The sequence below is a fragment of the Brassica napus genome, assembly GCF_020379485.1.
Source record: "Brassica napus cultivar Da-Ae chromosome A1 unlocalized genomic scaffold, Da-Ae chrA01_Random_34, whole genome shotgun sequence".
NCBI classification, from domain to species: Eukaryota; Viridiplantae; Streptophyta; class Magnoliopsida; order Brassicales; family Brassicaceae; genus Brassica; species Brassica napus.
Window position 1 is genome coordinate 3,498 of NW_026013919.1, and position 12,093 is coordinate 15,590.

The following is a 12,093-nucleotide window of genomic DNA, read 5'->3' on the forward strand; positions in this document are numbered from 1 at the left end:
ATACATCTTTTTCTTGGTAAACTCTAATTAGATTATTTATTTTCATCATTAAATTAATGAAAATAATTAAAATAAAGAGTTAATAATGTATAGTTGGTTTTCATAAGTTATGTGATTAGGCCAAATTGTGAATCAATAGACAATGTGCCAAATACTGAAATAAATATTTTTCTTCGTGAACTCTAATTAGATTAGTTGGTTGATATCGTAATCTGATTAATGAAAATAACTAAAATAAAGAGGTAATAAAGTGTACTTGGTTTTCATAAGTTATGTGATTAGGCCAAATTGTGAAACAATAAACAATGTGCCAAAGAATATTTGTGGGCATCATTAGTAGGCACAAATCCAAAGGAACCACCTAGAACCACATCACACACGCTCGCATACATCCGTTGTATTCATGTATACTGGTATTTTGTCTTATATAATAATATGAGAAAATTACACTTTTTCTTTTTATAAGTTTCGCCGCAATTTAACATGTTATGTGGTCACGAATGTCGTAAACAAGTCCAAGAAATTGAATCACGTATGTATTTATTTCCACAAAACCGAAACAATGTGAACAGATCAAACTGCAAATTCTGAAAAAGAATGAAAAAGATGTCTTTAACAAAACAAAACTAGAATAAAAATGGTGAAATATTAGATAATTTATTTTAAAATGTATTGGTTATATCATCCATGCATAATATATATCTTTTATCGTTGTCTTCCGTTGATTTTCGCATACAATTTATCTTTGTGTTAGCTGGTTTGCTATCCATGGAACCATAAATTTTCGTCATATATGCCAAATATCTTGAGTTTATTTTGGAGTAAGTAGGTTTAGCTGCAATATTTAAAACATATCCGAAAAAGAATTTTTTTTTGTTAATGAAACAGAACCCACGGAAAACAGGCCATCAACCTTTCACTAAATCATTATATAATAGGTTTTGTCATTCCAAAGTTCCAAATCTTGAATAAGCTTACGTGTATTGGTTAATGCCAGGGCATGTGTGTTTTCAGGACCACTTTTGCATATAATTTTACCCGTCACGTATACATAACTTATTTAAAGTAATCTATAACAACGCACGAAAATGGTTTAATGGATAAGATTAATCTGAAATGATTACACTTGAAAATGCATATGAAAATGACGACAGGCGATGATGATATTGTTCCAGAAATGTATAGATACAAATTAAGAATTACTAAGTGCTTTTACATCTTCTTTGCTTTTGAATCTAAAATACAAATATATGTGCCGATGACTCATATTGGTATTCAGCTAATCCAGACGTTTAGTAGATAGGTTAGCATCTTAATTGTGCATTTTAGTTATAACTAATGTATTATGATGTATTTACAGTCAATCATATGGATTAGTTTTGATTTGAAACTCTGACTGTTTTAGACTTTCTTTATGAAATATGATCTTAATAGAGAAATAAACGATAAGTAGGATACAAACTGTAGATTTCGATAAATTTTAGATTTATAATGTTTTTTCTTATTCTTTTTCTAACATCTCTGAGGTTTATAAAATTCGGTCTGAATGAGACATGCGATAAGTAGTTTGAAGTCTAGATTCAATGGCCCTTTAAGCATACAAAGTCCTCCTTGAACAATGACAGCCCTTCCATTCATTACTTATTATATATTTTCGAACATATATATGTACGCCAAAAACAAAATAAAATTACTTATTATATATTTTTGAACATATGTATGTACGCCAAAAACAAAATAAAATCAGATATTACTGAAAGTCCAAAAATAGATAGGACTAACTAGTAGTATGCCATCTCTCCGCTCATTTTTAAAGAATAAACTACAGTGAAATTTTTATAAATTAATAATGTTGAAATTATACAAAAACTATAATTTTTTTTATTAATTTATAAAATATTAATTTATCGATATATTAATTGATAGATTATAAAATTATATTGTTTTATAAATATTTTTAGTGTATATTAATTTATAGAGTATTAATTTAAAAAGGTTATATTGTATATTTTTGCACGACCACTGGTTTTTTTTTTACAAAAATTCATAGTATTAGACGTCTAACAATTCATCATACTTAGACTAAGTTAACAAATAACAAGTCACATGTCTAATAAATTTTCTAGGTCAAAACACGAATAATCTTACAGATTTTCAGGATGATAATTATAAAAAAAGATAGACATTATTAACCATAAATCTAGTTGAACCAAGATGAAAAATCTCCGCTAGTCACACTTATAAAGATCAGAATATGACTCAGTTGAATAAAGGCCGCAAAATAAGAAGTTTTATTAACAACAATTAATTTAACAATTGTGTTGAAAAAATATAAGGTGTAACGGAAGTAAAACTCCATTATCAATTGATATGAAGTGGACTATATAAACGACTCGTTTTGACAATTATACTACCTACTTTGAACAAAACTATACGTACTTCTTCTTTTTAACATTTTATTATTGCTATTTGAAATACACAACTATCCCTGGATTCACATTCAATATATTTCAAATCCGGTTGCTCTACATTATATTTGAAATCTTTTATGTTTTAGTTTATAACACTAGTTTAGTATAGAGGGAAAATTGCTACACGACATACTCTGTATAATTTCTTTTTGATAAATAGTTTATTTTTTGAAATAAATAACATACAAAGGAATGACCCAGTTTGTCATGTACTCCTTCCGTTCTCAAAATTAAAATTTTTAAAATTATTTTTTTGTTGTATAAAAATAGATTTTCTATATTGTTAAGGTATTTTTTATACTTTTGAGAAACATTAATTGAAAATATTTGAATTGATTAAATTTTATTAGTTGAAAGTTATTGAATGTGTATAATAAAATTCAAAATAAATTAAATTATAAATATTTATTAAATTATTAATAAACATGAATATTTTAGAAAATTTTATTTTCGGAAACCTAGGAAGTATATTTTTTAGCTTTGTGCACACGCTGTCCGACTTGTCGTGTTGATATAATTTGTATATTCTTACCTGAACAGCAACCCATCCACAAAAAGATGACCGGAGCAAACATTGCTCCTTTTTTTTGTTGAGGATATAGGATATTACGATGGCTTGAAGTATAGTAAAGAGTTGGTATGCACTACGTAAAACGTGTACTGTATTTGTGAAGTTTCTTTGTTGGAAGCTTCTAATACTAACTATTAATCTCAGCTTCTTCATATGTTTTATTATATGAATTCACCCACGTTTCCTAGTGAAACCGGCAAGGCGGAATGTTAAATGTGAAAGCAAATATGAAAGGTTATATAATATGAATGAAAACCAACCTAATAGGGAACATAGAGTAATATTTAGGATTACAATTAAGAAGCTTCAAACTTATATTATAAGCAATGCGTGGTATCCTCCAAAGTGGAGAACACGAGTTCCTTTTTAATTATTTTTCTTTTTCGCTCATCTTTTCTCTTAATGCTTCACAAAGGAAACATGATGTTTGTTTAAAGACATACATTTTTGTCGTTAAACACAGCTTTGTCACATAAAACTGCTTTACTTCTTTCGCTTTTTATCATCATACATAATTTTGCCCCAACTTAGAAAGGGGCTTGTTATCTACGATGGCTATCAACAACAAAAAAATTATAAACAATAATCATGAAAGTGTGAAAACGTCAATAAGATGTGTGAATTGTTTTCTCTACTGGGCTTACTATATAATAATCCATCAAAACCGTAATAAGCAATTTACTAATCTAAATAATTAATAATCCAGCAAATCATTTCCATATAAAGTACATAAGCCCATGTAGTTCAAGTTTACATACCAACACACATGAAGATAACAAGACTCGACAATTTCCATATAGGACTTAACATGTTAGGGAGCATTATTTAATGAATATACATATTGTATCTCTAAGAGAAACCAAGAACATCAAGATTGTTTGTTAGATTTTGACTGGTATAAGATAATATTAAATTGGGCGTATCATCCGGTCAAATTAGTCAAAGAGCTCTTGAGTTTGTCAAACAACCCACTCGTGCGTTTTGGAGTCTCGTGTCTTTGTTGACAAGTCAACAAGGGAAGCTTTGCCCAAAGCTCATCATATAATAAATTAATGTATTTTAACATTATTTTAACTGTCGTAAGTGAGTGATTTATCTTACTAAACCACTTTCTCTTGCATGATGATTAAAATATAGTTACGAACATGGTTGAATATGAGATCTTCTACCATTTTCTTGGTCCTAATTACGTGGTCGTTTACTCGTTTATATATGTTTAATGTGAAGTCAAATATCTAATATTGTAGAGTAATATATATATATATATATATATATATATATATAAAATGTTCGAGTTGCATAAGTAGTTATGAAGCCAACAAGTTATTAGTCAAAGAAGAGTTTATAGTTTTATACATCAGTAAGAAAAAGATTTCATACGAATAAGGATGATACAACATCTGTAAATGGAAGTCGAAACCAAATTTGCATAAGCTAAGTGGCAAATAAAGACCAAAAGCTGTATGTATATGTGTTCATCAACTGTTATTGGAATTAACCAAAACCAAACTATTTAGTTTTGGTGCTTTTTTAATGTATTTTCAAAATTCACGTAGAACCTTCTTCGTTGATTTGGAATTTAGGTGATGGATTGGATTTCAACAGTAATATGAAATTCGAAAAACAATAGAACAACAAGTCAAAGATGAACTCATGCCTATAATAAAGTAACAAACAAATTTACCATTTTAGTTCTATTAAAGTTGGTAAGATATATGTTGAAGTCAAACACCAACTCTCTTATTGCTGTTCCAAAATAAACAACACTCTCAAATTAAAACTTCTCTACATTTAGGCATGTTCATAAATGGGTACTTGTTTCTTCAAAATTTATAGAATCTATTTTTCTAAAATCTTGATAATTGTTTTGATCTTTTTTTTATAATAACTATGAACAGTCAAGGCTTTAGTGAATTTTGTGTTGGGTTGGGCCAAAGTAAGGATTTAGTAGTGATTTACTAAATGTTCTGTTAAACGCCGTCATATTAAGGATTGATTATTCATTAGTGAATCCCACCCTCGCATCAGCTCCGTTGTCTCTACTATAATATCTACTCTCTTGCTTGCAGCGACGTTGTCTCTCTGGCTAACACCTGATCAATTCATCCCAAAGTCAAGACTCAACATAGAATAATTTAAAACCTCGAAATGAAAATCACAATGCATCCCAAATTTTTTGTTAGTGAATGGATCCAGCAAATCATACACATGAAGCTTCTTCTGAGATTGGTTGGCAGGAGTTTCTTTATTCTTATTCTATTTTTTATCTATCCTCATTTTCTTGTTGTATTATGGACTATGGAGAGTTAGTTTGTAATGATGTATTAAGAATTTTATTATTTGTCAACCCGTTATGTAAAAAACTAAAAACCAACTACTGCTTTCACAAAAATTCTGGACTACAAACTAGAAATGGGGAGTGCGATTGTAGATACTCCATACACTACATAATTTAGAGATATTATTAATTAAAATGTTTGATTAGTCACTTAAAAAAAAAGTTGGTTGCCGAATGCTGTATATCGTAGAAAGAAGTCATTTCATGGTTTATGTGACATTTTAATACATGTTTTGTCATCTTATTCATAGTAAAACAATTTCAAACTATCCCAACATTTTCCAGTAACAACAAATAAGAGGAGATCGAGACTCTAAACAATTCAAGACAATTTAATCACCTCGGTTGTCTTCTTCACATAGTTCTTGGAACGGAAGTTGAAGAAGAGAGCCAAGAGAGAACCATTAAACGCAGCGGTAAAATAAATCCCCCAAATCCCGGAGCAACCCGACCCGGAAAAATGTTGAGAGAGCATCAAGGCCAATATTCCGAAGCAGAAAATAAACTGCACAAGCTGAAAATCCGTCACCAGCCTCTTCCACTTTGGCCTACATCCTACGGCGCATAGGAAGTAGTAACCGTACATAATGACATGAACCGTCGAATTCGTCAGGACTCCGAGGGGAAACATGGACTGGCGGGTTCGGAGCCAGATGAAACACATGAACAGCACAGTCGCATGATGGTACACGTGAAGGAACGAGAGTCGCCTGAATGATTTGCCGAGTATGATGAGGAGTGTGTCTCCAAACTCAAGGATCTTCGAGAGGTAGAAGACTTGAGCCCAGAAGAAAACCGGTCCATTAGGTTCAACATGGACTGGGAAACAAATAGCGTGGAGAAAACGTGTCGTAGGGTCTGAGGTTATGGAGAGAGTGCAACCGACAGCCATGATTAGGGAGAGAAGGCAGAGGATGAGGCTGTGGACGGCTGTGATTGGTTTGAGAATGCGGGGGCTGAGTGAGGGGAGTGAAACCATGGCATGTCGGAGGAGGAATGTGGCGGAGAGGTAAACGGAGACTACAAGGGAGACGAAGAAGACGGTGGAGCCAAAGGTTTCACCTTCGGTCCACGTAAAGTTGGAAATCTTGGGGTGGTTCACGAGCCAGTAGGTTAGGGTGGAGTGAACCGATGCCATTCTCTCACGAAGTTTGTAAGGATTGAAGTTTGAGGATATGGTAAATAGAGAGAGGCCACACACACATGACATATATATATATATATATATATATATATATATATATATATATATATATATGTTGAACATGTTCTTTTATTAATAAGATTCAGCGTAAACAGTTGTTAGTGTTTTAATATGAATTAACGTGTAAAATTATATCGTAAAGAATGTGCATCATCAATTTATTCTATTTTGTTTATTATGCTTAACGTGTGCCGTGCGGACGTTATAAACATCGTAACGAATGTATCATGCATCTTTTTTTTATATGCATAACGTGGAAGGTAGTGTCGTAAAGAATGCATCTTTTACTTTCTTTGTTGCCGATTGAAATTTATTTGATGTAAGAGTTTTCTAATGGATCTGATACAGTCGCTGACTTGATGATGAAACATATGGTTTTTTTTGGTATAAATGTTATGAAACATATGGTTGCCGTACCTGTATTAGTTTGGATCGATGTCGGTTTGGATATGCAGGATATGAGACATGAGAAGTTGAGAACCAAGCAAACTGTCATTTAGTTCAGTTCAGTTATGGTAATACAAAGGAGAACCAAAATATATCCGAATATATTTCGGTTCAGTTTATGATAATTCGGTTCTCACTTATTTTGATTAATTCAATAAAATTGGCTCAGCTTTGTTATTCATTTATTTATTTTTCGATGAAACTTCATTGTTTTACTAGATTTTGGTAAGATATCTATGAAAATTAGTTAGGTATTAAAATTTCAAATTTAAATAAAAACGGTTTACGAAAATTAAATGAAAATCAAATAAATATGAAACTAAAATTGTTTAGCCATTCACAATTTATAAATACATAAAAAAAAAGTAATGGGTTTTGGTTAGTTAATTTGCTTTGGTTCCATTTAATTCAGTTCAGGTTTGAATTAGTCAGCTTTCAATGCTTGTTTAATTTAATTTATTTTTATATATCCTCATTTTCTTGGTGTATTATTTATTTTTTTTTTTTCTTTGGCAACATTTCTTGGTGTATTATGGCTAGTTTGTAATATGGTAATATATATAGATAATTTTATCGTTTAGGTCAACCCGTTATGTAAATGTGATAACCAACTACTGCTTTAAAAAAGATTGTGGACTACAACCTATAAATAGGGAAAGTGTGATGGAAGCTCGACAGATACAGCAATAAGAGATATTAAGATTTAATGTTTGATTCATTCTTATGCATGGGTGTTCGCGTACCCGTTTGGATTCAAAATATTTTGGTATTGGGATCTAGTACCCGTTCGGATATTTTTACATATCGGGTCGGGTTGGTTTTTTTTTTTAATATTGGGTCAGGTTTAAATATTTAGATTTTGAAAAAAATAATAATTATTCATTGCTCAACCTTCTTGTACTGTATATTTTATTCTTAACTTAGCTGATTTTGTAATTTTTATTAGGTTGGATGATTAATAAGTTTGAAGATAAAACTTTAAAAAATAGAAACATTAATTTAGTTATTGTTTTGAGATTTTGGATGTAATTTTTGTTAATGCATGAAATAAGAATTTTGGCATGCATTTTAAGTGATTAGCAAATCACTTTTTCTGCAATTATATGTATATTATCTGATTTTGAGTTATGCTGTACATATGTTCGGTTATCTTCGGATATATTCGTTCGGATTTGGATATCCAATCTTTCCTAACTTAATACCTATTCGAATATTTTGCTACTTTGGTTCGGATTTCTGTTCGGGTTTTTCGGATAGGGTTTGGGTATGGATTCGAAAGATGACCCAACCTAAGATATGCAATCTAAGAACCAGACAATGAAGCCATTACATGATTTATGTGACATTTTTATATCTTGTCATCTTATTCAGAATAAAACAATTTCGAGCTACCCCAACATCAATTTCGAGTAACAACACATCAAGAGACCGATATTTAACCATTCAAAATGATTTAATCAGTCTTTTTGGATCTAATCGCTTTTTTACCCACATCTTTAACCATTTCTGCCCACGTATCCAGTCTTGTCTTATTCGCATAATTCTTGGAACGGAAGTTGAAGAAGAGAGCCAAAAGAGAAGCATTAAACACACCGTTGAAAGCACAAGCCCAAAAACCGGAGCAGCCCGACCCGAAAACATGCTCTTGGAACATCCAACCGCCAAATGCAAAGGACAAAAGAAACTGCAAGACCTGACAATCCGTCACCAGCCTCTTCCACTTAGGCCTCATTCCTACGGCGCAGAGGAAGTAGTAACCATACATGATGACATGGACTGTCGAATTCGCCACAAGCCCGAACGGAAACATAGATTGTTGGGTTCGGAGCCAGAGGAAGCACATGATCACAACCACCGCGTGGTGATACACATGGAGGAACGAGAGGCGCTGGAATGATTTGCCAAGTATGATGAGGAGTGTGTCTCCAAACTCGAGGATCTTCGAGAGGTAGAAGACTTGAGCCCAAAAGAAGAGCGGTCCGCTAGGCTTCACGTCCATAGGGAGACAAATCGCCCGGAAGAAACGAGCTGTCGGGTGTGATGGTACAATGTCAGAAGACGAGGCTAGGGAGAGAGTGCAACCAACGGCCATGGTTAGGGAGAGGAGGCACAAGATGAGGCTGTGGACGGCTGTGATGGGTTTGAGAATTCGTGGACCGAGTGAGGGGAGTGAAACCATGACATGTCGGAGGAGGAATGTGGCGGATAGATAAGCCGTGACTACACCGGAGACGAAAAAGACGGTGGAGCCAAGGGTTTCACCTTCAGTCCACGTAAAATTGGCAATGTTGGGGTGGTTCACGAGCCAGTAGGTTAGGGTGGAGTAAACCGATTCCATTCTCCGGCTAGGTTTGTAGGGGTTGAAGTTTGACGATATAGTAAATAGAGGTTATATATAAATACTCATTTTTGACCAACGCTATAGCGTAAAATAGATACATATCATTAATGAAATTCGATGTCATTGCGTAAACCAATGCCATTGCGTCGTGAATATTGTAACATGGAGTAAACCGATGCAATTGCATCGCTGGGTTCCACGCCGTCTCCGCTTTCCCGGCGCTGGTCTGAACTCGGGGAGATGTTGGAAGAAACGGGAGAGAGACGAAATGATCAGATGCTCACCGAATTGGCTTATATCTATATTCAAGTTGGTCCCATGCCATCGTATTATATTATTTGATTCATGGATTGATTGATGCATATGCGTTGTTATTGTTATTATTATGCTTTGACGTGGAAAGGTAAACTCCTAAAGAATGTGCATCATTAATCTATTTTATTGTGTTTATTATGCATAACGTGAGAACGTAATATCGTAGCGAATGTTTCATGCATAAACTTTTTTCTAATCCTGCTTAACGTGGGAGGATAATATCGTAAAGAATACATCATTTACATTTTTTCGTTGTCGTTTGAAACTTATTTGACGTCAGAATCTTAATCATGGATTTAATATATAGTCGATGACTTGGGGATGATAACATGATTGCTTCTTACGCTTTGGCACTAGGATATCTGGATCAGTTTGATGCGGTTTGGATAATTAGAAAGTGAGAAATTGGGAATCAAACAAAATGTCGTTTAGTTCGGTTCGGATAACTGAAAATCTGGTTCAGTTTAGTTGAACCAAAACGTATCCAAAATATATTTCGGTTCAGTTTTATGATAATTTGGATTTGAGTTATTTTGCTTAATTCTATGAAATTGGTACAGCTTTGCTATTTCTTTTATGTATTTTTGATAAAACTTGATTAATTCACTAGTTTTGGAAAAACAATTTCCGGCTTAAAAAGAAAATTTTATTAATAAATTTAGAGATTACAGAATCAATATTCAAAATTTTGAAAAAACGATTTATTATATAAGCAGATATATATACACCATTTTGTGACAAAGTACAACATAAAAAGTGATTTTGACGATACTTTATGTCTTACTGGCTTACGAATATTCAATCCATTATGTCCTTTTCATATATTTGACAATGTCTTACTAGCACTTTTGGCTAGAAGGATTCACAAATGCTTATTTTCTCAAAGAACCAGTTATAGGTTAATTTAAGTTTTCAACTCTTTAAAGAAACTTTAATTGGTGAATGCTTGTAAAATTTGTGCATATGTAAACCTTATGGAGAGTATTTTTCAATCTAAGAATGATGATATTTCAAGATTCAATCTAGTCATTAGAGATTTGTTTAATAAGATAAAAAAATTAATGAATTGATTTGAGCGCACCTTAAAAGAATTTGGAATAAGACCCTCTTATATTTTCATGACATTAACATGTGTAGACGAATAGTTTTTGAAAGTTTTAAAGTTTTCTTGTAAAGCTCGGGAAACATGATTTTGTCACATATTATTGCCCAAATTTTGCCTTTAAACCAAGTGGCAACTAATGATAAAAAAGAGGCAACCTTAAAAGTAGCTTGGTTACTATCAAATGTTCTCCTAAAAAATATCTTCTCCCCAATCTAGAAGTTGACAAGTAGAGAGTATAAAAGACAAAATATATCATTCAGTTCAATTTTATAATAATTCAGATTTTTTTTAATATTTTGGTTAAATTTAACGATTTTTTTCAACTTTACTGTTTCTTTTATTTACTTTCAATATATTTTGGCAATATATATATATATATATATATATATATATATGAAAATAACTAAAAATAAAATTTTGAAGGTTAGATAAATTTGAAATACGGAAAATTAAACAAAATTTAAATAACTATGAAATTAACATTTTCTACCACATTCACAATATATAAATATATAAAAATGATGTGCATTTAGTCAACGTTAAGAGGTTTATGAAGCTTAAGATGTTTATGAAGCATTTTTACAATTCCAACACTATCTATGTCGATCAACTTCATACACAGATGATATGAATTTAGTCAAAGTCAATCCTGGACTAATATGAGGAAGATTAGACTTGGAGGATAGTAAAAAGTTTTGGAACATTTATATATATATATATATATATATATATATATATATATATATATATATTATAATAAAAGTTTGGTTAAGTTCTCTAACAGTTGTGGCTATCTTTATAAAGAAAGATAATATTGTTGCGGGTCCAATCCCCATAGATAAAGAGGCTATAATCTTCATGTTTTGGGTTTGGCATTTGCATATGGAGATTCAAGGGCATACTAATCTCATTGTTCAAGTCTTAAAAAATGTTGGTTGGTGAATGTTTGTTGAACCTGAATTTTTGCATATATATAATCCTCTTAAAGAGATAATCCATTCCAATATTCTACGAGACAATGAAGCCATTTCAAAACTAATTATCATTTTCTCATCTTTATTCATAGAAAAACAATTTCAAACCATCAGTAACAAAGACCAGAACTCTAAAAAATATCCAACATTAATTCAAGACAACTAATCTAATCGATTTTTCCCTCTCTTGTCTTTTTGGTATAGTTCTTGGAATGAAAGTTGAAGAAGAGAGCCAAAAGAGAAGCATTAAAAGCAGCGTTGAAACACCACGCCCAAATCCCGGAGCAACCTGACCCGAATAAATGCTCTCGGAGCATCCAACCAGAT

The 12,093-nt window shown here is 32.0% G+C and overlaps 2 protein-coding genes across 2 annotated transcripts; both read right to left on the reverse strand.

Annotated features, from left to right (window-relative positions):
- Window positions 1-4,345: 4,345 nt before the first annotated feature.
- Window positions 4,346-6,602, reverse strand: LOC125593912 (putative elongation of fatty acids protein DDB_G0272012). The gene has a single exon (XM_048770268.1). The coding sequence runs from the start codon at window positions 6,588-6,590 to the stop codon at window positions 5,703-5,705; it is 888 nt and encodes a 295-aa protein (XP_048626225.1). The 5' UTR covers window positions 6,591-6,602; the 3' UTR covers window positions 4,346-5,702.
- A 1,665-nt stretch (window positions 6,603-8,267) lies between these two features.
- On the reverse strand, window positions 8,268-9,632 carry LOC125593911 (elongation of fatty acids protein 3-like). The gene has a single exon (XM_048770267.1). It carries the CDS (start codon window positions 9,367-9,369, stop codon window positions 8,485-8,487), a length of 885 nt encoding a protein of 294 aa, XP_048626224.1. The 5' UTR covers window positions 9,370-9,632; the 3' UTR covers window positions 8,268-8,484.
- Between the last annotated feature and the right edge of the window lie 2,461 nt (window positions 9,633-12,093).